Raw genomic sequence first — 24,355 nt, forward strand, 5'->3', positions numbered from 1 at the left:
TATGATGTAGTTTATATTAGCATTACTACAATAAATGATGGCATGTTAACATAGTAACAAATACAAATGTAACTTTTATATTACATGTTTTAATTGAATTTAATGTTTTTTGTATGTTTATATACTAATATTTGAAAACGGACTATGGCTTTAAGAAAGTACAGCTGATGAGGAGGGGTAACATTTTGCGAGTTTTTATATATTTAAGGCTTGTATGCTTTAGAATAAGTGCTATGAGGAAGTCCTGTATGTGAATGGAAGAAAGTGGATGAAAGCGCTTAATGGTTTATACGGTTTTGCAATTCAATAAACGAGGCAACTGCAGCAGTGATTAATATGATGAACGTTTTATACTTGTGTAAGTTTAACTTACCATAACGGTAAATGTTTGATCATTGATTGCTACAGTAGCTGCTACCGTCCTCTAGTCCCTTTGTTTTTCAACATTTTTGATGCTAAGGTGAGGACTTATAGTTTTATTGTTCTACATCTGACCTTTTAAGGTCTCTAACTTCCCTCTCTTAGTTGGCATGAACGCCCTGAAAGGCTTGCAGCCCAAACCTGATGATTTAGCTCAAGCTGACTAATGGTTTGGGCACAACAAAGGTACCCTTGAAGCTTTGGAAGCTGGCTCATTCTTACATCCTTTGCAGGAACACGTGTAGCCAATAACTACTGCCGCACTGATCAAATAACAGACAATGAATGCTGTATTTTCACAAAAATAATAGCTCTGAATGAGCAGATCTGTCCTTAGTAACATACCCACCTCACTTCTCCCACCTGTTTGGCCTTTCTCTACCAGCTTATAGTTAGCTTTGTTCAGTTTTTGTGACATAGTAAAGATACAAAGAAAAGCATTACCATTATAGATTATAGGACAGTGGGATGGACCAAAGTGGCCTAGGAAAGTTTTATGTGCTGAGTTCCTCATGCCTGGAGGTGTGAGTCCTGCTGTTTCAAAGGAAGGCTCTTCTAATAATGCATCTTTTATTGCACCTTTCATTTACATTTCTAGGTGACACTCAGGGAACTCCAGGAAGGTTCATAGGGGTGTACTAGGCTAAAGGACCTGGAGCCTTTAGAAGCCTAGCCCATAGAAGTGCCCTGGCATCATGCTGCCCGATGTTAGTTCCCAGTGCTTCTATCAAGTAGAGCCACTGGAGTGATCCCCGGGGTGAATATTCTATTTCCCATCCACTCATCAAGATTTCTCTTGAAGAGGGCCAGTGAGGTGCTCTGCTGGACATGTATGGGAAGTTTATTCCAGAGCATGGGCAGTCCCTAGGTCATGAACCTGTCCCTCCAGCATGTTCTGTTGATTGTGGTAATGAGGTTGAGGTCTCTGGACCATGTGGTGCGGAGGGATTGGGATTTCTTTAGATGTAGCATTTGTAACAGAACTGGGTCAGACATGGCTTTGTAAGTCAAGCAGAGATCGCCTCTAAATAGGTAGTCTAAACTAATACATGGATTACATGAAAGTATACAAGACAGCACACAAATCAGGTTTATATGTAAACACTCTGTATGCATTATTCCAGTAAATCATTTTCTGACCACATCATAATATGCTAGCATGTACTGTAATTCAGTTTTATAGGTGGAAAGATTGTATGTATCAGGTTTTTATAAGTGAATAGACTTTGTTTTCATAAAGGTGCTTTCTGGCAGCATCATATGAATGGACAAATTAGTTTTTAAGTGGACAGAGTTTATGTTTGCTTTCATTAAGGCATTTTTTGACTATCACATGTTAGCATTCAAATCAGATTGATAAATGAACATACTGTGTGTTCATTTTCAAGAAAGTGTTTTCTGACTGCATCATATGTTAACATAGAGATCCGTTTTATATATACAAATATAACTCCCCCTACTATTACTAGGGAACGGGTCCTTAATGCTGTCTCTAACACCAAGAACACTGCATCAATGGGCACAGACAATACCCAGGATGCCTTCATAGTAGCATGAAACATGACCTATCAGGGCGTCTGGAATTACTGTTTAACAGTAGCCTCCAAACAGGATTCGTGCCTCATGAATGGAGAAAGGCAACAATCATCCCTCTGCACAAAGGTGGGCCATCTACTGACCCTGGAAACTACAGATCTACAAGTCTCACTAGTCTTATATGTAAAGCCATGCAAAGAATTATCATGGAGATGATCAATAGAGATATAGTAAACCTCCAGACATTGGACCAGACCCAGTTTGGGTTTGTCAAGGGTAGGTCAGACCTATTCAACCTGGTGAACTTCTTTGAGAAGGTCACCAAAGCAATGGATGAGGGTAAAATCATTCACACTGCCTACCTTGACCTGGTCAAGGCATTTGACACAATACCCCACTTGGGCATTATTGTCAAACTCAAGAGGTTAGGTACAAACCCATATGCTACCCAGTGGATAACCAACTGGCTCACAGATAGGACACAGGAAGTTAGAACTGAGGAGTCCACCTCTACAAAGATGCCAGTCACAAGTGAAGTCCCTCAAGGATCAGTCCTTGGACCACTCCTTTTTGGCACTTACTTCTCAGAAGTCAAGGCCAAAGTCAGTGGTCTCTGGCTCATTAAATTTTCAGATGACTGGAAATTAGGAGCTGTCATTAAATCTCAAACTGACACAAATGTTCTAAAGGAGGGGCTGACACAGACAAACAACTGGTGTCAGAGCCATGGACTAAAACTAAATGCCAAGAAATGCACAATAGTATCTTTGGGAAGTCATCCATCCCTGGTAACTATCATATTGACAACACACACCTTAGAGTTGACTAGTAGTCAGTGACTTAGGGACACACATAGATAGTAATCTAGTTTTTGACCATCGCGTGTCTACAGTGGCAAGGAAATCATTTTTTGTTGTGCAACTTATAAATAAAGGTATGGCATCTAAGTCCAAGGAAGTCATTGTTTCACTGTATTCAGCATTCATCAGACCTATCATTGAGTACAATTCCCTCTTCGGTATGTACCTAACCAGGCATATTCAACAACTGGAATGTCCACAGAGGTTCCCCACTAAAATAACTCAGGGCACAAGTAAAATATCCCATGCAGACTGGCTCAAGGCCCTATCCTTGTATTCTGTCTCCTACAGGATTTTGAGGGGAAACCTATGCCTGACATACAGGGAATTGTCAGACCCCACACTGATGGACCTCCTGCATATCCACAAAACAAAAAGCACCAGAATTACCCACTCTAAAGACTTAAACCTTGTCTGTGATATGAGCAGGACATGCTGGAGAGATAGGTATATATACCACAGACTACCCCATATATGGAACAGGATCCCCATCCATGTAAAGCAGAGTTCCTCCCTAATCCAATTCAAGAGCAACTTGGACAACTGGATGGGGAACAGGACATTCATCCCTGGTTTGGCACCTGTGTCTCTAATGAACTCAATTAACCTGTAAATGGTTCATCTCCCAGGTCCATGCTTACACTTATCAAGGGTATCAGATTTGGGATGCATGGCTATGCTTAACAAGGTCCTTGTGATCATTAGCCTAGTAAACACCTATGAACCTATATATAATCAGACTGTATGTGTGCTTTCATTAATGTGTTTAATGACTGTATTATAATATTTTAGACAACATATAAACCATTTTTAAACCTGAACAATTGTATAAATGATTTCACTGAAGCATTTTACTGTGCTTTAACATGTCAGATGGCTTACAAACCACTTTTATAGGTGAAAATTGTGTACAAATGCACTTTTGTTAAGACATTTTTTGCGTTGGTGCTAATGCTATGTGTAGATTTTGTAGGACCAGCATATGCCTCTGCAGAAATAAATAAGTATTCCTTCCAGGAATATACTTCTGGGCACTTTGTTCATAAAATGATATAACAAATATGTATATCTCTGAGAATTATTACCTTCAGCACATTTGCATACATCGCCCAAACAAATTCTGCTGAGGAGGCCACTTTCTTTAGATGGATGGTAAAACTTGGTACAGCGATTATCTGGAATTAAAACAGAAATATTAAAAACAAAGAAGATGCTCAAGTGCTGTCAATAAACAGGAGTAGAGTAATTTACTGTGAAGTAATGCGCCTTCATGATACTCTGGTATATTATCATTGGCAGGTAACATATTACGATATACAACTGTGCAGCCTAATGTATAGTCAGCATTCTTGAAAAATGAAATATAATACATGAATCCTCATTTAACTTGTCACAATAACCACACCTCTATAACATAATGTGATATAAGAATCCTCCTCTAGCAGGTCATGATATACCTGTACCTTTGTAGCATAATGTGATACAGCATCCCTGCATAACATATTCTGTTATAAGCGTCCTCATACGTCATATAATGACATCTGTGTTATATAATGTAATATCACCATCCCTAGACGACATAATATGATATAAAAATCCTCCTCTAACAAGTCATGATATCCCCATACCTTTGTAGCATAATGTGATAAAGATACCCTGCATAAGATATTCTGTTATAATCGTCCTCATATGTCATATAATGACATCTGTGTTATGTAATGTAATATCACCATCCCTACACACTATAATGTGATATAAGAATCCTCCACTAACAGGTCATGATATACCCGTACCTTTGTAACAATGTGATATAGCTTCCCTACATAACATATTCTGTTATAAGCGTCTTCATATATCATATCATGACATCTGTGTTATATAATGTAATATCACCATCCCTACACAACATAATGTGATATAAAAATCCTCCTCTAAAATGTCATGATATACCCGTACCTTTGTAACATAATGTGATATAGCTACCCAGCATAACATATTCTAAGCATCCTTATATGTCATATAATGACATCTGTGTTATGTAATGTAATATCACCATCCCCACACAACATAATGTGATATAAGAATCCTCTTCTAACAGGTCATGATATACGCGTACCTTTGTAACATAATGTGATATAGCATCCCTGCATAACATATTCTGTTATAAGCATCCTCATACATCATATAATGACATCTGTGTTATATAATGTAATATCACCATGCCTACACAGCATAATGTGATATAAGAATCCTCCTCTAACAGGTCATGATATACCTGCACCTTTGTAACATAATGTGATATAGCATTCCGGCATATCATATTTTGTTATAAACGTTCTCATATATCATATTATGACATCTGTGTTATGCAATATAATGTCACCATCCCTACACAACATCATGTGATATAAGAATCCGCATCTAACAGATCATGATATACCCGTACCTTTGTAGCATAATGTGATATAACTACCCTGCATAACATATTCTGTTATAAGCACCCTCATATGTCATATAATGACATATGTGTTATGTAATGTAATATCAGCATCCCTACATAACAAAATGTGATATAAGACTCCTCCTCTAACATGTCATGATATACCTGTACCTTTGTAACATAATGTGATATAGCTTTCCTGCATATCATATTCTTTTATAAGCGTTCTCATATATCATATCATGACATCTGTATTATGTAACGTAATATCACCATCCCTACACAGCATAATGTGATATAAGAATCCTCCTGTAACAGGTCATGATATAACCGTACCTTTGTAACATAATATGATATAAGAATCCTCCTCTAACAGGTCATGATATACCCATACCTTTGTAACATAATGTGATATAGCATCCCTGTATAACATATTCTGTTATAAGCGTCCTCATATATAATATCATGACATCTGTGTTATGCAATGTAATATCACCATCTCTACACAACATAATGTGATAAAAGAATACTCCTCTTACAGGTCATGATATACCCGTACCTTTGTAACATAATGTGATATAGCTACCCTGCATAACATATTCTGTTATAAGCATCCTTATATGTCATATAATGACATCTGTGATATGTAATGTAATATTACCATCCTTACATAACATAATGTGTTATAAGAATCTGCCTCTAAAACGTCATGATATACCTGTACCTTTGTAGCATAATGTGATATAGCTACTCTACATAACATATTCTGTTATAAGCGTCCTCATATGTGATATAATGACATCTGGGTTATGTAATGTAATATCATCATCCCTACACAATATAATGTGATATAAGAATCCTCCTCTAACAGGTCATGATATACCCATACCTTTGTAACATAATGTGGTATAACATCCCTGCATAACATATTCTGTTATAAGCATCCTCATACGTCATATAATGACATCTGTGTTGCATAATGTAATATCACCATCCCTACACAACATAATGTGATATAAAAATCCTCCTCTAAAAGGTCATGATATACCCGTACCTTTGTAACATAATGTGATATAGCTACCCAGCATAACATATTCTAAGCATCCTTATATGTCATATAATGACATCTGTGTTATGTAATGTAATATCACCATCCCTACACAACATAATGTGATATAAGAATCCTCCTCTAACAGGTTATGATATATCTGTACCATTGTAACATAATGTGATATAAGAATCCTCCTGTAACAGGTCATGATATAACCATACCTTTGTAACATAATATGATATAAGAATCCTCCTCTAACAGGTCATGATATACCCGTACCTTTGTAACATAATGTGATATAGCATAGCTGCATAACATATTCTATTATAATCGTCCTCATACGTCATATAATGACATCTGTGTTATGTAATGTAATATCACCATCCCTACACAACACCATGTGATATAAAAATCCGCCTCTAACAGGTCATGATATACCCATACCTTTGTAGCATAATGTGATATAACGACCCTGCATAACATATTCTGTTATAAGCGTCCTCATACATCATATAATGACATATGTGTTATGCAATGTAATATCACCATCCCTACACAACATAATGTGATATAAGAATCCTCCTCTAAAAGGTCATGATATACACATACCTTTGTAACATAATGTGATATAGCATCCCTACATAACATATTCTGTTATAAGCGTCCTCATATATCATATCATGATATCTGTGTTATGTAATGTAATATCACCATCCCTACACAACAAAATGGGACTCCTATAACAGGTCATGATACACCCATACCTAACATAATGTGATATAGCTCACCTGCATAACATATTCTGTTATAAGCATCCTCATATATCATACCATGACATCTGTGTTATATAATGTAATATCACCATCCCTACACAACATAATGTGATATAAAAATCCTCTTCTAACAGGATATGATATACCCATACCTTTGTAACATAATGTGATATAGCTACCCAGCATATAATATTCTAAGCATCCTTATATGTCATATAATGACATCTGTGTTATGTAATGTAATATCACCATCCCTACACAACATAATGTGATATAAGAATCCTCCTCTAACAGGTCATGATATACCTGTACCTTTGTAATATAATGTGATATATCTACCCTGCATAACATATTATGTTATAAGCATCCTCATATGTCATATAATGACATCTGTGTTATGTAATGTAATATCACCATCCCTACACAACATAATGTTTTATAAGAATCCTCCTCTAACAGTTCAAGATATCCCCGTACCTTTGAAACATAATGTGATATAGCTACCCTGCATAACATATTCTGTTATAAGCGTCCTCATATGTCATATAATGACATCTGTGTTATGTAATGTAATATCACCATCCCTACACAACATAATGTGATATAAGAATCCTCCTCTAACAGTTCATGATATACCCGTACCTTTGTAACATAATGTGATATAGCATCCCTGCATAACATATTCTGTTATAAGCATCCTCATACATCATATAATGACATCTGTGTATGTAATGTAATATATCCATCCCTACACAACATAATGTGATATAATAATCCTCCTCTAACAGGTCATTATATACCCATACCTTTGTAACATAATGTGATATAGCTACCCTGCAAAACATATTCTGTTATAAGCGTCCTTATATATCATATCATGACCTCTGTGTTATGTGATGTAATATCACCATCCCTACACAACATAATGTGATATAAGAATCCTCCTCTAACATGTCATGATATACCCGTACCTTTGTAACATAATGTGATATAGCTTCCCTGCATATCATATTCTGTTATAAGCATTGTCATATATCATATCATGACATCTGTGTTATGTAATGTAATATCACCATCCCTACACAGCATAATGTGATATAAGAATCCTCCTCTAACAGGTCATGATATACCTGTACCTTTGTAACATAATGTGATATAGCTTCCCTGCATATCATATTCTGTTATAAGCGTTCTCATATATCATATAATGACATCTGTGTTATGTAATGTAATATCAACATCTGCACACAACATAATGTGATATAAGAATCCTCCTCTAAAAGGTCATGATATACACGTACCTTTGTAACATAATGTGATATAACTACTCCACATAACATATTCTATTCTAAGCATCCTCATATGTCATATAATGACATTTTTGTTATATAATGTAATATCACCATCCCTACACAACAAAATGGGACTCCTATAACAGGTCATGATACACCCATACCTTAGTAACATAATGTGATATAAGAATCCTCCTCTAAAAGGTCATGATATACATGTACCTTTGTAACATAATGTGATATAACTACTCTACATAACATATTCTATTATAAGCATCCTCATATATCATATCATGACATCTGTGTTATATAATGTAATATCACCATCCCTACACAACAAAATGTGATATAAAAATCCTCCTCTAACAGGTCATGATATACCCGTACCTTTGTAACATAATGTGATATAGCTTCCCTACATAGCATATTCTGTTATAAGCGTCCTTATATATCATATCATGACATCTGTGTTATGTAATGTAATATCACCATCCCTACACAACAAAATGGGACTCCTATAACAGGTCATGATACACCCGTACCTTAGTAACATAATGTGATATAGCTAACGTGCATAACATATTCTGTTATAAGCATCCTCATATATCATATCAAGACATCTGTGTTATATAATGTAATATCACCATCCCTACACAACATAATGTGATATAAAAATCCTCCTCTAACAGGTCATGATATACCCGTACCTTTGTAACATAATGTGATATAGCTACCCAGCATAACATATTCTAAGCATCCTTATATGTCATATAATGACATCTGTGTTATGTAATGTAATATCACCATCCCTACACAACATAATGTGATATAAGAATCCTCCTCTAACAGGTCATGATATACCCATACCTTTGTAACATAATGTGATATAGCTACCCTGCATAACATATTCTGTTATAAGCGTCCTCATATGTCATATAATGACATCTGTGTTATGTAATGTAATATCACCATCCCTACACAACATAATGTGATATAAGAATCCTCCTCTAACAGGTCATGATATACCCATACCTTTGTAACATAATGTGATATAGCTACCCTGCATAACATATTCTGTTATAAGTGTCCTCATATGTCATATAATGACATCTGTGTTATATAATGTAATATCACCATCCCTACACAGCAAAATGGGACTCCTATAACAGGTCATGATACACCAATATCTTAGTACATAATGTGATATAGCAACCCTGCATAACATATTCTGTTATAAGCGTTCTCATATGTCATATAATGACATCTGTGTTATGTAATGTAATATCACCATCCCTACAGAACATAATGTGATATAAGAATCCTCCTCTAACAGTTCATGATATACCCATACCTTTGTAACATAATGTGATATAGCATCCCTGCATAACATATTCTGTTATAAGCGTCCTCATATATCATATCCTGACCTCTGTGTTATGTAATGTAAGATCACTATCCCTACACAACATATTGTGATATAAGAATCCTTCTCTAACATGTCATGATATACCCGTACCTTTGTAACATAATGTGATATAGCTTCCCTGCATATTATATTCTGTTGTAAGCTTTCTCATATATCATATCATGACATCTGTGTTATGTAATGTAATATCACCATCCCTACACAGCATAATGTGATATAAGAATCCTCCTCTAACAGGTCATGATATACCCATACCTTTGTAACATAATGTGATATAGCTACCCTGCATAACATATTCTGTTATAAGCGTCCTCATATGTCATATAATGACATCTGTGTTATGTAATGTAATATCACCATCCCTATACAACATAATGTGATATAAGAATCCTCCTCTAAAAGGTCATGATATACACGTACCTTTGTAACATAATGTGATATAACTACTCTACATAACATATTCTGTTCTAAGCATCCTCATATGTCATATAATGACATCTGTGTTATATAATGTAATATCACCATCCCTACACAGCAAAATGGGACTCCTATAACAGGTCATGATACACCAATATCTTAGTAACATAATGTGATATAGCTACCCTGCATAACATATTCTGTTATAAGCGTTCTCATATGTCATATAATGACATCTGTGTTATGTAATGTAATATCACCATCCCTACAGAACATAATGTGATATAAGAATCCTCCTCTAACAGTTCATGATATACCCATACCTTTGTAACATAATGTGATATAGCATCCCTGCATAACATATTCTGTTATAAGCATCCTCATATATCATGACCTCTGTGTTATGTAATGTAAGATCACCATCCCTACACAACATATTGTGATATAAGAATCCTTCTCTAACATGTCATGATATACCCGTACCTTTGTAACATAATGTGATATAGCTTCCCTGCATATTATATTCTGTTGTAAGCTTTCTCATATATCATATCATGACATCTGTGTTATGTAATGTAATATCACCATCCCTACACAGCATAATGTGATATAAGAATCCTCCTCTAACAGGTCATGATATACCCATACCTTTGTAACATAATGTGATATAGCTACCCTGCATAACATATTCTGTTATAAGCGTCCTCATATGTCATATAATGACATCTGTGTTATGTAATGTAATATCACCATCCCTATACAACATAATGTGATATAAGAATCCTCCTCTAAAAGGTCATGATATACACGTACCTTTGTAACATAATGTGATATAACTACTCTACATAACATATTCTGTTCTAAGCATCCTCATATGTCATATAATGACATCTGTGTTATATAATGTAATATCACCATCCCTACACAGCAAAATGGGACTCCTATAACAGGTCATGATACACCAATATCTTAGTAACATAATGTGATATAGCTACCCTGCATAACATATTCTGTTATAAGCGTTCTCATATGTCATATAATGACATCTGTGTTATGTAATGTAATATCACCATCCCTACAGAACATAAGGTGATATAAGAATCCTCCTCTAACAGTTCATGATATACCCATAACTTTGTAACATAATGTGATATAGCATCCCTGCATAACATATTCTGTTATAAGCGTCCTCATATATCATATCATGACCTCTGTGTTATGTAATGTAAGATCACCATCCCTACACAACATATTGTGATATAAGAATCCTCCTCTAACATGCCATGATATATCCGTACCTTTGTAACATAATGTGATATAGCTTCCCTGCATATTATATTCTGTTGTAAGCTTTCTCATATATCATATCATGACATCTGTGTTATGTAATGTAATATCACCATCCCTACACAACATAATGTGATATAAGAATCCTCCTCTTAAAGGTCATGATATACACGTACCTTTGTAGCATAATGAGATATAACTACTCTACATAACATATTCTGTTCTAAGCATCCTCATATGTCATATAATGACATCTGTGTTATATAATGTAATATCACCATCCCTACACAGCAAAATGGGACTCCTATAACAGGTCATGATACACCCATACCTTAGTAACATAATGTGATATAGCTTCCCTACATAACATATTCTGTTATAAGCATCCTCATATATCATATCATGACATCTGTGTTATATAATGTAATATCACCATCCCTACACAACATAATGTGATATACAAACCCTCCTCTAACAGGTCATGATATACCCATACCTTTGTAACATAATGTGATATAGCTTCCCTACATAACATATTCTGTTATAAGCGTCCTCATATATCATATCATGACATCTGTGTTATATAATGTAATATCACCATCCCTACACAGCAAAATGGGACTCCTATAACAGGTCATGATACACCAATATCTTAGTAACATAATGTGATATAGCTACCCTGCATAACATATTCTGTTATAAGCATTCTCATATATCATATCATGACATCTGTGTTATGTATTGTAATATCACCATCCCTACACAGCATAATGTGATATAAGAATTCTCCTCTAAAAGGTCATGATATTCCCCCAACTTTGTAACATAATGACATATAGCATCCCTGCATAAAATATTCTGTTATAAGCGTACTCATATATCATATCATGACATCTGTGTTATGTAATGTAATATCACCATCTCTACACGACATAATGTGATAAAAGAATACTCCTCTTACAGGTCATGATATACACGTACCTTTGTAACATAATGTGATATAGCTACCCTGCATAACATATTCTGTTATAAGTGTCCTTATATGTCATATAATGACATCTCTGATATGTAATGTAATATCACTATCCCTACACAACATAATGTGTTATACGAATCTGCCTCTAACACATCATTTTATACCCGTACCTTTGGAACATAATGTGATATAACATCCCTGCATAACATATTCTGTTATAAGCGTCCTCATATGTCATATAATGACATCTGTTTTATGTAATGTAATATCACCATCCCTACACAACATAATGTGATATAAGAATCCTCCACTAATAGGTCATGATATACCCGTACCTTTGTAAAGTAATGTGATATAGCTATCTTGCATAACATATTCTGTTATAAGCATCCTCATATATCATATCATGACATCTGTGTTATGTAATGTAATATCACCATCACTATACAACATAATATTATATAAGAATCCTCCTATAAGAGGTCATGATATATGTGTACCTTTGTAACATAATGTGATATAGCATCCCTGCATAACATATTCTGTTATAATCATCCTCATATGTAATAAAATGACATCTGTTTTATGTAATGTAATATCACCATCTGCACACAACATAATGTGATATAAGAATCCTCCTCTAACAGGTCATGATATAATCGTACCTTTGTAACATAGTGTGATATAGCTACCTTGCATAACATATTCTGTTATAAGCGCCCTCATATATTATATCAAAACATCTTTGTTATGTAATGTAATATTACCATTCCTACACAGCATAATGTGATATAAGAATCCTCCTCTAACATGTCATGATATACCCGTACCTTTGTAACATAACGTGATATAGCATCCCTGCATAACAAATTCTGTTATAAGCATCCTCATACATCATATAATGATATCTGTGTTATGTAAAGTAATATCACCATCCCCAGAAAACATAATGTGATATGCGAAACCTCCTCTAACAAGCCATGATATCCCCGTACCTTTGTAGCATAGTGTGATATAGCTACCCTGCATAACATATTCTGTTATAGGCATCCTCATATGTCATATAATGACATCTGTGTAATGTAATTTAATATCACCATCCCTACACAACATAATGTGATATAAGAATCCTCCTCTAACATGTCATGATATACCCGTACCTTTGTAACATAATGTGATATAGATACCCTGCATAACATATTTTATTATAAGTGTTCTAATACGTCATATAACGACATCTGTGTAATGTAATGTAATATCACCATCCCTACACAACATAATGTGATATAAGAATCCTCCTCTAACATGTCATGATATACCCGTACCTTTGTAACATAATGTGATATAGCTTCCCTACATAACATATTCTGTTATAAGCGTCCTCATATATCATATAATGACATCTGTGTTATGTAATGTAATATCGCTATCCCTACACAACATAGTGTGGTATAAGGATCCTGCTATTACAGGTCATGATATCCCCGTTCCTTTGTAACATAATGTGATATAGCTAACCTGCATAACATTATCTGTTATAAGCATCCTCATATGTCATATCATGACATCTGTGTTTTGTAATGTAATATCACCATCTCTATACAACTTAATGTTCTATAAGAATCCTCCACTAACAGGTCATGATATACCTGTACCTTTGTAAGCGGAAACGTAATCAGAAATCAGCTCATGGAAATATGCTTAAAGACTAAGTAAAATTTACTTCAATTCTAAGCAACTCAAATAGCAGCCCTGTTAATTACAGGTAGCCGGCTTTGGGACCTTGCAAACTCCTGAGTTGTGTATCCGCTCGCTGGCTTAGCCTCGCTTTCGGGCTCGCTCTGCTCCCCACCCTGCCCCCATATCCCACCCGCCCCCACTATCTCTACATTTATGAGGTCAGTAAACCCAACCCACTAACTCTAAACCAATCACAGCCCCCCACCAATTGGATACCCCCCTCCCACAATCCCGCCCATCTACCTAAACCTTAACAGGCACTTTCAAAAGCAACCTACTCTGACTGCCAATTGCTTATACATAATCATGTGTAAAGTAATAACGATTATTTCAATATTAGCGGTACTATTACTTATCCCTTACTTTGCAACCAGATACGAAAATTACACTCTATCTGGTATCCATATCCCCAATGGCCACACATGCAAATATACAAATTATCCCTCCTATCCTACTTCTACTATCATTTACCTCACTACACCATACTTCAAAACTGAAATCTTAACTCAACGATACCCCAAAGTAACTACTACTAAACATATTCAAAAGATATTTTTAAACTACTAAAACTAATTGACCAACTGAAAAAATGTATAGCCAAAGATGGGGATATACACCCCAACCCAGGCCCAACTACCAATCTTGATTCCACTTACCCAAATGTAGCCTCAAAATCCTCCAGCACTCTTCTTATGTTTCATCTCAATCTTAGAAGTATAAATAATAAGGTTCAGAATCTTCATGCATTATTAGCCATGCATCTCCCAGACATTATATGCCTAACTGAAACCTGGCTTAAACCATCCACTAAGGATGAAGAGATACTTCCACCTGGGTTTAATATGTGGAGGGTTGATCGGATAAAAAAAAAAGGTGGTGGAATAGCGGTAATGTTCAGAAATACTCTGAATATCATATTGAACCCAATACAACCCCTAAGGTCGCTAACATGGAGCTAATTGCCCTACAAATATGCCTAAATAAACATAAGACCATTAATCTCATTGTAGTTTACATTCCCCAGGAAAACTTGGAAACCTTGGAAGTAACCCTAAACTGGTTAACCATAAACTACCCCAAGAGACCATTATACTGGGAGGCGTCAACATAGACTGGGCACAATTCACTGACCAAATTAATCCCCCACCCATTAACCTATATGGATTTTCCCAACACATTACTTCCCCTACAAGAATTGGTAATACTAAGCAAAAAGAAAGCACCATCGACTGGATTCTTACCAACAAAGATACTAATAACTATACCACAGGTACCCTCCCCAATGATCTCAGCGACCACCTAATCACATATATAAGGAAGGACAAAATGGTTTTAATAAGACCTCCTATATATAGACTTATTAGAAATAAGAAAAAATTTCTTCCAGAACTTTTCCTAGACGAACTTAAATCCTGTAACTGGTCAAGCCTTAAGACACTTCCCCTAGATGAGAGTGTGGGTTATTTTAACGACACATTTCTAAAAATACTGGACTCCCATGCACCAAACCGCCTTATAAGATCAAAATGCATAGCACCATGGCTAACTAAGGAAACTAAATCAAAATTAAGCTTAGAGACCAAGCTTGGGAAAAGTGGCGATCCATGAAACTGCCCATAGATCGTATTAAATTTCAGCAGCTAAGGAATATTACTAAGTCACATATCATCCAAGATAAAAAAAACTATTACTGCCACCTACAGGATAAACATCAGAATAACCCTAAAAAGTTTTGGGCTGTTTTTAATAACCTTCTTCACTCTGGGAAACCCTCTACTCCTACCCTTCTAAACTTACTGGTAAAGACCCAGATGAAGTAGCCAATAAGTTTAACTCATTTTTTACTGAGACCATCCAGTCCCTAGCTGGCAAGTTACCTTCCTTCTCACCTTCCTCAACTAATCCTACCCCCCTCACAGCCAATTCAGCTGGTAAATCTCCACCTGCCTTTAACCTTCAACCAATCTCAACCTCCTATATTAGCTCCCTATTAAAGAAACTTAAACCATCCAGCTTATCAGCCGATCGACTCCCAGCTGAATACCTACAAATAGCATCAGAGGTTATAGCCTATCCTATCTCCATTCTGATAAATAGAAGTATTACTGAGTCTAAAATCCCCACAATGTGGAAGATATCATATGTCATCCCACTTCACAAGGGCGGTGCCTCCATGGAAATATCCAATTTTAGACCTATAGCAATAATGTCCCCAATAGCAAAAATTATGGAAAGATGTGTTCATAAGCAACTCCTCCACCATCTTACCCTAAATAATATTTTGTCTAACACCCAACATGGCTTTCGCCCCCATCACAGTACAACCACTGCCCTTCTCTCCTTTGTTGACTCAGTCAACTGTAACCGTAATAATAAACTGATTACCTCTGCGCTCTTTCTGGACTTATCAAAAGCTTTTGATATGGTTAATCACCAAGCACTGCTCCATACCCTGAAAACATTTCACCTTGACTACTCAGCCCTTAGCTGGTTTGAAGACTACCTGTCAGGGAGACAACAAGCTGTCCAGTGGCAAAGCAAGCTATCTCAATTACTACCAAACACCATAGGAGTTCCCCAAGGGTCTATACTTGGTCCCCTTCTTTTTCTGTATTTATAAATGATCTTTATACAGTAATCCCCAATTCAACATGTATTCAATATGCAGATGACTCCACCCTGATCTGCTCCGGTGCCTCCCTCCATAATCTCCAAGTAATTACCCAAAACTGCTTTGCTGCAATAGAAACATGGTTCATTGAGAAGAAACTTATCTTGAATCCAACAAAAACTAAGCTACTACTAATTTTCCCCACCTCAGCCTCTTCCTTAGCACAACACCCTACACTTACTAATAATACGACCTTCCGAGTTCAGTCTACAAATGGTACCATCATAGAGCCCGACACTAATGCCAAACTACTTGGAGTAACTATCGATCACAAGCTCAAATTTGACATGCACATTAGCCAAACTATAAAAATGTAAACAAAAAACTAGGCTCTATGTATAGAATTAAAAACTTTCTAACCCCTACTACCAAACTAACCATTGCACGTACACATCTTCTCTCCACCCTACTGTATGCCTCCCCAGTATTCTCCTTCCTTAATAAAGCTGAGCTCAACAAACTCTCTATGACTTATAATCATATTGCCAAATTTGTAACAGGAGAACCGTACCATACTCATCACTGCCTAAACCTAAAAAAACTAGCCTGGTTAGAACTCCCAAATCTTCTTAAACTTAATCAACTTACTGAAGCATTTAAAATAATCAAGGAACCACATAAAAACACCTCTTTAAACAAACTGTTCATCCCCTATTCTAATCTCAGCTGCCTTAGATCCTCCAACAGTGAACTAATACAAACAATCAAAACTAATAACTTAGGTGGGGATGCTCTTTATGCCAATTCCATTGGAAAACTATGGAACTCCCTTCCCAGTGACCTAAGACTAACTACCTCCCTGAGCAAGTTCAAAAGCAACCTCAAATTTTTCCTAAAAGAGCATTGGCTATGTTCCTGTACCAAACCTGACTAATCCTAAAAATACCAATACTCTACCCATACTATCTTCCGATGCCTTTTTTCTCTCTCTTTTTTACTACTGCTGTCCTAAACTATAGTACAGGATCTCCTCACTGTAACACCCCTAGCTATGAACTTCCACGAGCATATTACTCGATATTTCCTTACCGATATATGGAGCCTATAATATCAGCGTTGATAATGTCCTAAGATCATATGTTTTATTAATCTACTTATCATATGAATTACTTAAGTTATAGCTAATTTTTAACATGATGTCTCTTCATACTAGAAAATCTAAAAACTGTACATATGTAACTCAAACCTAAACCTTGTCTCAATTATGTATATGTTTTCCTTTTTTGCCTGGAACATTTTTGCAACTGTTATATCTCTACTTCGTACTACCTTACCATGTTATTATGAAATTGTTGAAATGTCAAACCTAAACCTTGTCTCAACTATGTATATGCTTTTCTCTTTTTTCCCTGAACTTTCATGCAACTGTTATGTTGAAACTTTTTATATCTTACCATGTTATGTTGCCTTTTTTGAAATGTAACTTAAAACCTGTTGTACTGTGGAGCTTTTCTCCCCGGGTCTCTGCTGAAAAGGGATATGTATCCAGTTGGACTAACCCGGTAAACAAATGTAAAATAAAATAAATAAATAAATAAATAAATAATGTGATATAGCATCCCTGCATACCTGCATAGCATATTATGTTATAAGCGTCCTCATATATCATATCATGACATCTGTGGGTACTTAGGTATTATCACAACCATTTTTCGACATGGTATACTTTCTTCTCTTTCACTAAAACTACAACAAACAACTGTAATCAGGAAGGGTGAAATGTTAAAAAGTCTTCTAGGATATTGGTGGTGGGTTTGTAAGATGACTAAGGGTTAAAATTTTAGACTTTGCGGGTAGCGTGCTTTAAAGACTTAAAGCGGTGAATTCAGCGAGCAGCTCAGTCTTCAGAAATTAGTCTCAAGTCTGCACTCCTGCTTTCTGCTGTTGTAAACAACAAATCGGAATGGTAAGTTAACTTTCGTTTTCCACAGCATCTCATCACTTTCTCTCTGAAACAGAAAACAACACTGAAATCCTCCTCGATGGGATAGCGTTGTGTAAGACTGATGTTAACCTACCATTCCGAGTGCTTTACAGCAGTGTAAAGCAGGACTGCAGACTGGAGGCTAATAATCTGAAGACTGAGCTGCTTGGTCCACCAAACAGAAAAACGGAAAAGCCACATTGGTGTTAAACTGATGTCAAAGATACTATTAGGAAAGTACCGTACATTTTGTACACTTTCACAAAAAGCCTTAAGAAAGAGCTTGACTTTCCAGATCCTGTTTAAAACACATAGAGGATCACAGTCGCCCTGAATCTGTGGTCAGTGTAATAGAGCTCATGGTTCTACGTGCTGTCTTTAAAAAGAAATGCATGCATGAAGAAATATTTGTCCCTCTCGCAGTTGGCTGCCAAAGTCCAGCTTCCGTTTCTTCTTCCTGCTCATGTTTAACTGGCAAAACCTATCAGTAGGAGTCAACAGACACCACCTTACTCAAACATTCGCTCCTTTCAAGAAAACAAACCTATCAGTAGGAATCAACCAACACTACCTTACTCAAACATTCACTCCTTTCAAGAAAACATTAGGAGTTAGACAGCGTTACAAATCTGGTTGCGATAATACGTAAGTACCCATCTGTGTTATGTAATGTAATATCACCATCTCTACACAACGTAATGTGATAAAAGAATCCTTCTCTAACAGGTCATGATATACCCATACCTTTAACATAACGCGAAATAACTACCCTGCATTACATATTCTGTTAAAAATGTACTTATATGTCATATAATGACATCTGTGTTATGTAATGTAATATCACCTTCACAACATAACATAATGTGATATAAGAATCCTCTTCTAACAGGTCATGATATACCCATGCCTTTAACATAACGCGAAATAACTACGCTGCATTACATATTCTGTTAAAAATGTACTTATATGTCATATAATGACATCTGTGTTATGTAATGTAATATCACCTTCACAACATAACATAATGTGATATAAGAATCCTCTTCTAACAGGTCATGATATACCCATACCTTTAACATAATGCGAAATAACTACCCTGCATTACATATTCTGTTATAAATGTACTTATATGTCATATAATGACATCTGTGTTATGTAATGTAATATCACCTTCACAACATAACATAATGTGATATAAGAATTCTCTTCTAACAGGTCAAGATATACCCATACCTTTAACATAATGCGAAATAACTACCCCGCATTACATATTCTGTTATAAATGTACTTATATGTCATATAATGACATCTGTGTTATGTAATGTAATATCACCTTCACAACATAACATAATGTGATATAAGAATCCTCTTCTAACAGGTCATGATATACCCATACCTTTAACATAATGCGAAATAACTACCCTGCATTACATATTCTGTTATAAATGTACTTATATGTCATATAATGACATCTGTGTTATGTAATGTAATATCAACTTCACAACATAACATAATGTGATATAAGAATCCTCTTCTAACAGGTCATGACACACCCATACCTTTAACATAATGCGAAATAACTACCCTGCATTACATATTCTGTTATAAATGTACTTATATGTCATATAATGACATCTGTGTTATGTAATGTAATATCACCTTCACAACATAACATAATGTGATATAAGAATCCTCTTCTAACAGGTCATGATACACCCATACCTTAGTAACATAATGTAATATAGCTAACCTTGCATAACATATTCTGTTATAAGCGTCCTCATATGTCATATAATGACATCTGTGTTATGTAATGTAATATCACCATCCCTACACAACATAATGTGATATAAGAATCCTCCTCTAACATGTCATGATATACCCGTACCTTTGTAACATAATGTGATATAACTACCCTGCAAAACATATTCTGTTATAAGCACCCTCATATATCATATCATGACCTCTGTGTTATGTAATGTAATCTCACCATCCCTATACAACATAATGTGATATAAGAATCCTCCTCTAACAGGTCATGAGATATCCGTACCTTTGTAACATAATGTGATATAGCTACCCTGCATAACATATTCTGTTATAAGCGTCCTTATATATCATATCATGACCTCTGTGTTATGTAATGTAATATCACCATCTCTACACAACATAATGTGATATAAGAATCCTCCTCTAACAGGTCATGATATACCTGTACCTTTGTAACATAATGTGATATAGCTTCCCTGCATATCATATTATGTTATAAGCGTTCTCATGTATCATATAATGACATCTGTGTTATGTAATGTAATATCACCATCTGCACACAACATAATGTGATATAAGAATCCTCCTCTAAAAGGTCATGATATACATGTACCTTTGTAACATAATGTGATATAACTACTCTACATAACATATTCTATTATAAGCATCCTCATATATCATATCATGACATCTGTGTTATATAATGTAATATCACCATCCCTACACAACAAAATGGGACTCCTATAACAGGTCATGATACACCCGTACCTTAGTAACAAATGTGATATAGCTAACGTGCATAACATATTCTGTTATAAGCATCCTCATATATCATATCAAGACATCTGTGTTAAATAATGTAATATCACCATCCCTACACAACATAATGTGATATAAAAGTCACCCTCTAACAGGTCATGATATACCCGTACCTTTGTAACATAATGTCATATAGCTACCCAGCATGACATATTCTAAGCATCCTTATATGTCATATAATGACATCTGTGTTATGTAATGTAATATCACCATCCCTACACAACATAATGTGATATAAGAATCCTCCTCTAACAGGTCATGATATACCCATACCTTTGTAACATAATGTGATATAGCTACCCTGCACAACATATTCTGTTATAAGCGTCCTCATATGTCATATAATGACATCTGTGTTATGTAATGTAATATCACCATCCCTACACAACATAATGTGATATAAGAATCCTCCTCTAAAAGGTCATGATATACACGTACCTTTGTAACATAATGTGATATAACTATTCTAGGGTGGCCTAATGGTTAAGGTATTTGCCTTACAATCACAAGGTGCAGGGTTTGAGTCTCACAAGGCATAATTGGCTAGGCTAAAAATGGCTCGCAAGGGTAGTTAGCTTAGTACTAATCTATGAACCTATGAACCTATAATATATTCTGTTCTAAGCATCCTCATATGTCATATAATGACATCTGTGTTATATAATGTAATATCACCATCCCTACACAGCAAAATGAGACTCCTATAACAGGTCATGATACACCCATACCTCAGTAACATGATGTGATATAGCTACCCTGCATAACATATTCTGTTATAAGCGTTCTCATATGTCATATAATGACATCTGTGTTATGTAATGTAATATCACCATCCCTACACAACATAATGTGATATAAGAATCCTCCTCTAACAGGTCATGATACACCCATACCTCAGTAACATAATGTGATATAACTACTCTACATAACATATTTTGTTCTAAGCATCCTCATATGTCATATAATGACATCTATGTTATATAATGTAGTATCACCATCCCTACACAACAAAATGGTACTCCTATAACAGGTCATGATACACCCATACCTTAGTAACATAATGTGATATAGCTTCCCTACATAACATATTCTGTTATAAGCATCCTCTTATATCATATCATGACATCTGTGTTATATAATGTAATATCACCATCCCTACACAACATAATGTGATATACAAATCCTCCTCTAACAGGTCATGATATACCCGTACCTTTGTAACATAATGTGATATAGCTTCCCTGCATATTATATTCTGTTATAAGCGTTCTCATATATCATATCATGACATCTGTGTTATGTAATGTAATATCACCATCCCTACACAGCATAATGTGATATAAGAATCCTCCTCTAAAAGGTCATGATATACACATACCTTTGTAACATAATGTGATATAACTACTCTACATAACATATTCTGTTCTAAGCATCCTCATATGTCATATAATGACATCTATGTTATATAATGTAGTATCACCATCCCTACACAACAAAATGGTACTCCTATAACAGGTCATGATACACCCATACCTTAGTAACATAATGTGATATAGCTTCCCTACATAACATATTCTGTTATAAGCATCCTCATATATCATATCATGACATCTGTGTTATATAATGTAATATCACCATCCCTACACAACATAATGTGATATACAAATCCTCCTCTAACAGGTCATGATATACCCGTACCTTTGTAACATATTGTGATATAGCTTCCCTACATAACATATTCTGTTATAAGCGTCCTCATATATCATATCATGACATCTGTGTTATGTAATGTAATATCACCATCCCTACACAACAAAATGGGACTCCTATAACAGGTCATGATACTCATGTACCTTAGTAACATAATGTGATATAGCTAACGTGCATAACATATTCTGTTATAAGCATCCTCATATATCATATCAAGACATCTGTGTTATATAATGTAATATCACCATCCCTACACAACATAATGTGATATAAAAATCCTCCTCTAACAGGTCATGATATACCCGTACCTTTGTAACATAATGTGATATAGCTACCCAGCATAACATATTCTAAGCATCCTTATATGTCATATAATGACATCTGTGTTATGTAATGTAATATCACCATCCCTACACAACATAATGTGATATAAGAATCCTGCTCTAACAGTTCATGATATACCCGTACCTTTGTAACATAATGTGATATAGCTACCCTGCATAACATTTTCTGTTATAAGCATCCTCATATGTTATATAATGACATCTGTGTTATGTAATGTAATATCACCATCCCTACACAACATAATGTGATATAAGAATCCTCCTCTTAAAGATCATGATATACACGTACCTTTGTAACATAATGTGATATAACTACTCTACATAACATATTCTGTTCTAAGCATCCTCATATATCATATCATGACATCTGTGTTATATAATGTAATATCACCATCTCTACACAACAAAATGGGACTCCTATAACAGGTCACGATACACCCATACCTTAGTAACATAATGTGATATAAGAATCCTCCTCTAAAAGGTCATGATAAACATGTACCTTTGTAACATAATGTGATATAACTACTCTACATAACATATTCTATTATAAGCATCCTCATATATCATATCATGACATCTGTGTTATATAATGTAATATCACCATCCCTACACAACAAAATGGGACTCCTATAACAGGTCATGATACACCCGTACCTTAGTAACATAATGTGATATAGCTAACGTGCATAACATATTCTGTTATAAGCATCCTCATATATCATATCAAGACATCTGTGTTAAATAATGTAATATTACCATCCCTACACAACATTATGTGATATAAAAATCATCCTCTAACAGATCATGATATACCCGTACCTTTGTAACATAATGTGATATAGCTACCCAGCATAACATATTCTAAGCATCCTTATATGTCATATAATGACATCTGT

General features: G+C 35.2%; 1 protein-coding gene across 1 annotated transcript in view; it reads right to left on the minus strand.

Annotated features, from left to right (window-relative positions):
• The window catches only part of LOC122812305 (venom factor-like), a 1,464,680-nt gene that overhangs the window by 135,279 nt on the left and 1,305,046 nt on the right, over positions 1 to 24,355 (minus strand). The window contains exon 30 of the mRNA XM_044084707.1: positions 3,902 to 3,991. Coding sequence (XP_043940642.1) covers positions 3,902 to 3,991 — 90 coding nt within the window. The remainder of the gene's footprint in view (positions 1 to 3,901; positions 3,992 to 24,355) is intronic.

The sequence above is a fragment of the Protopterus annectens genome, chromosome 9.part0 (genome assembly GCF_019279795.1).
Source record: "Protopterus annectens isolate FY-2018-M chromosome 9.part0, PAN1.0, whole genome shotgun sequence".
Lineage (NCBI taxonomy): Eukaryota > Metazoa > Chordata > Ceratodontiformes > Protopteridae > Protopterus > Protopterus annectens.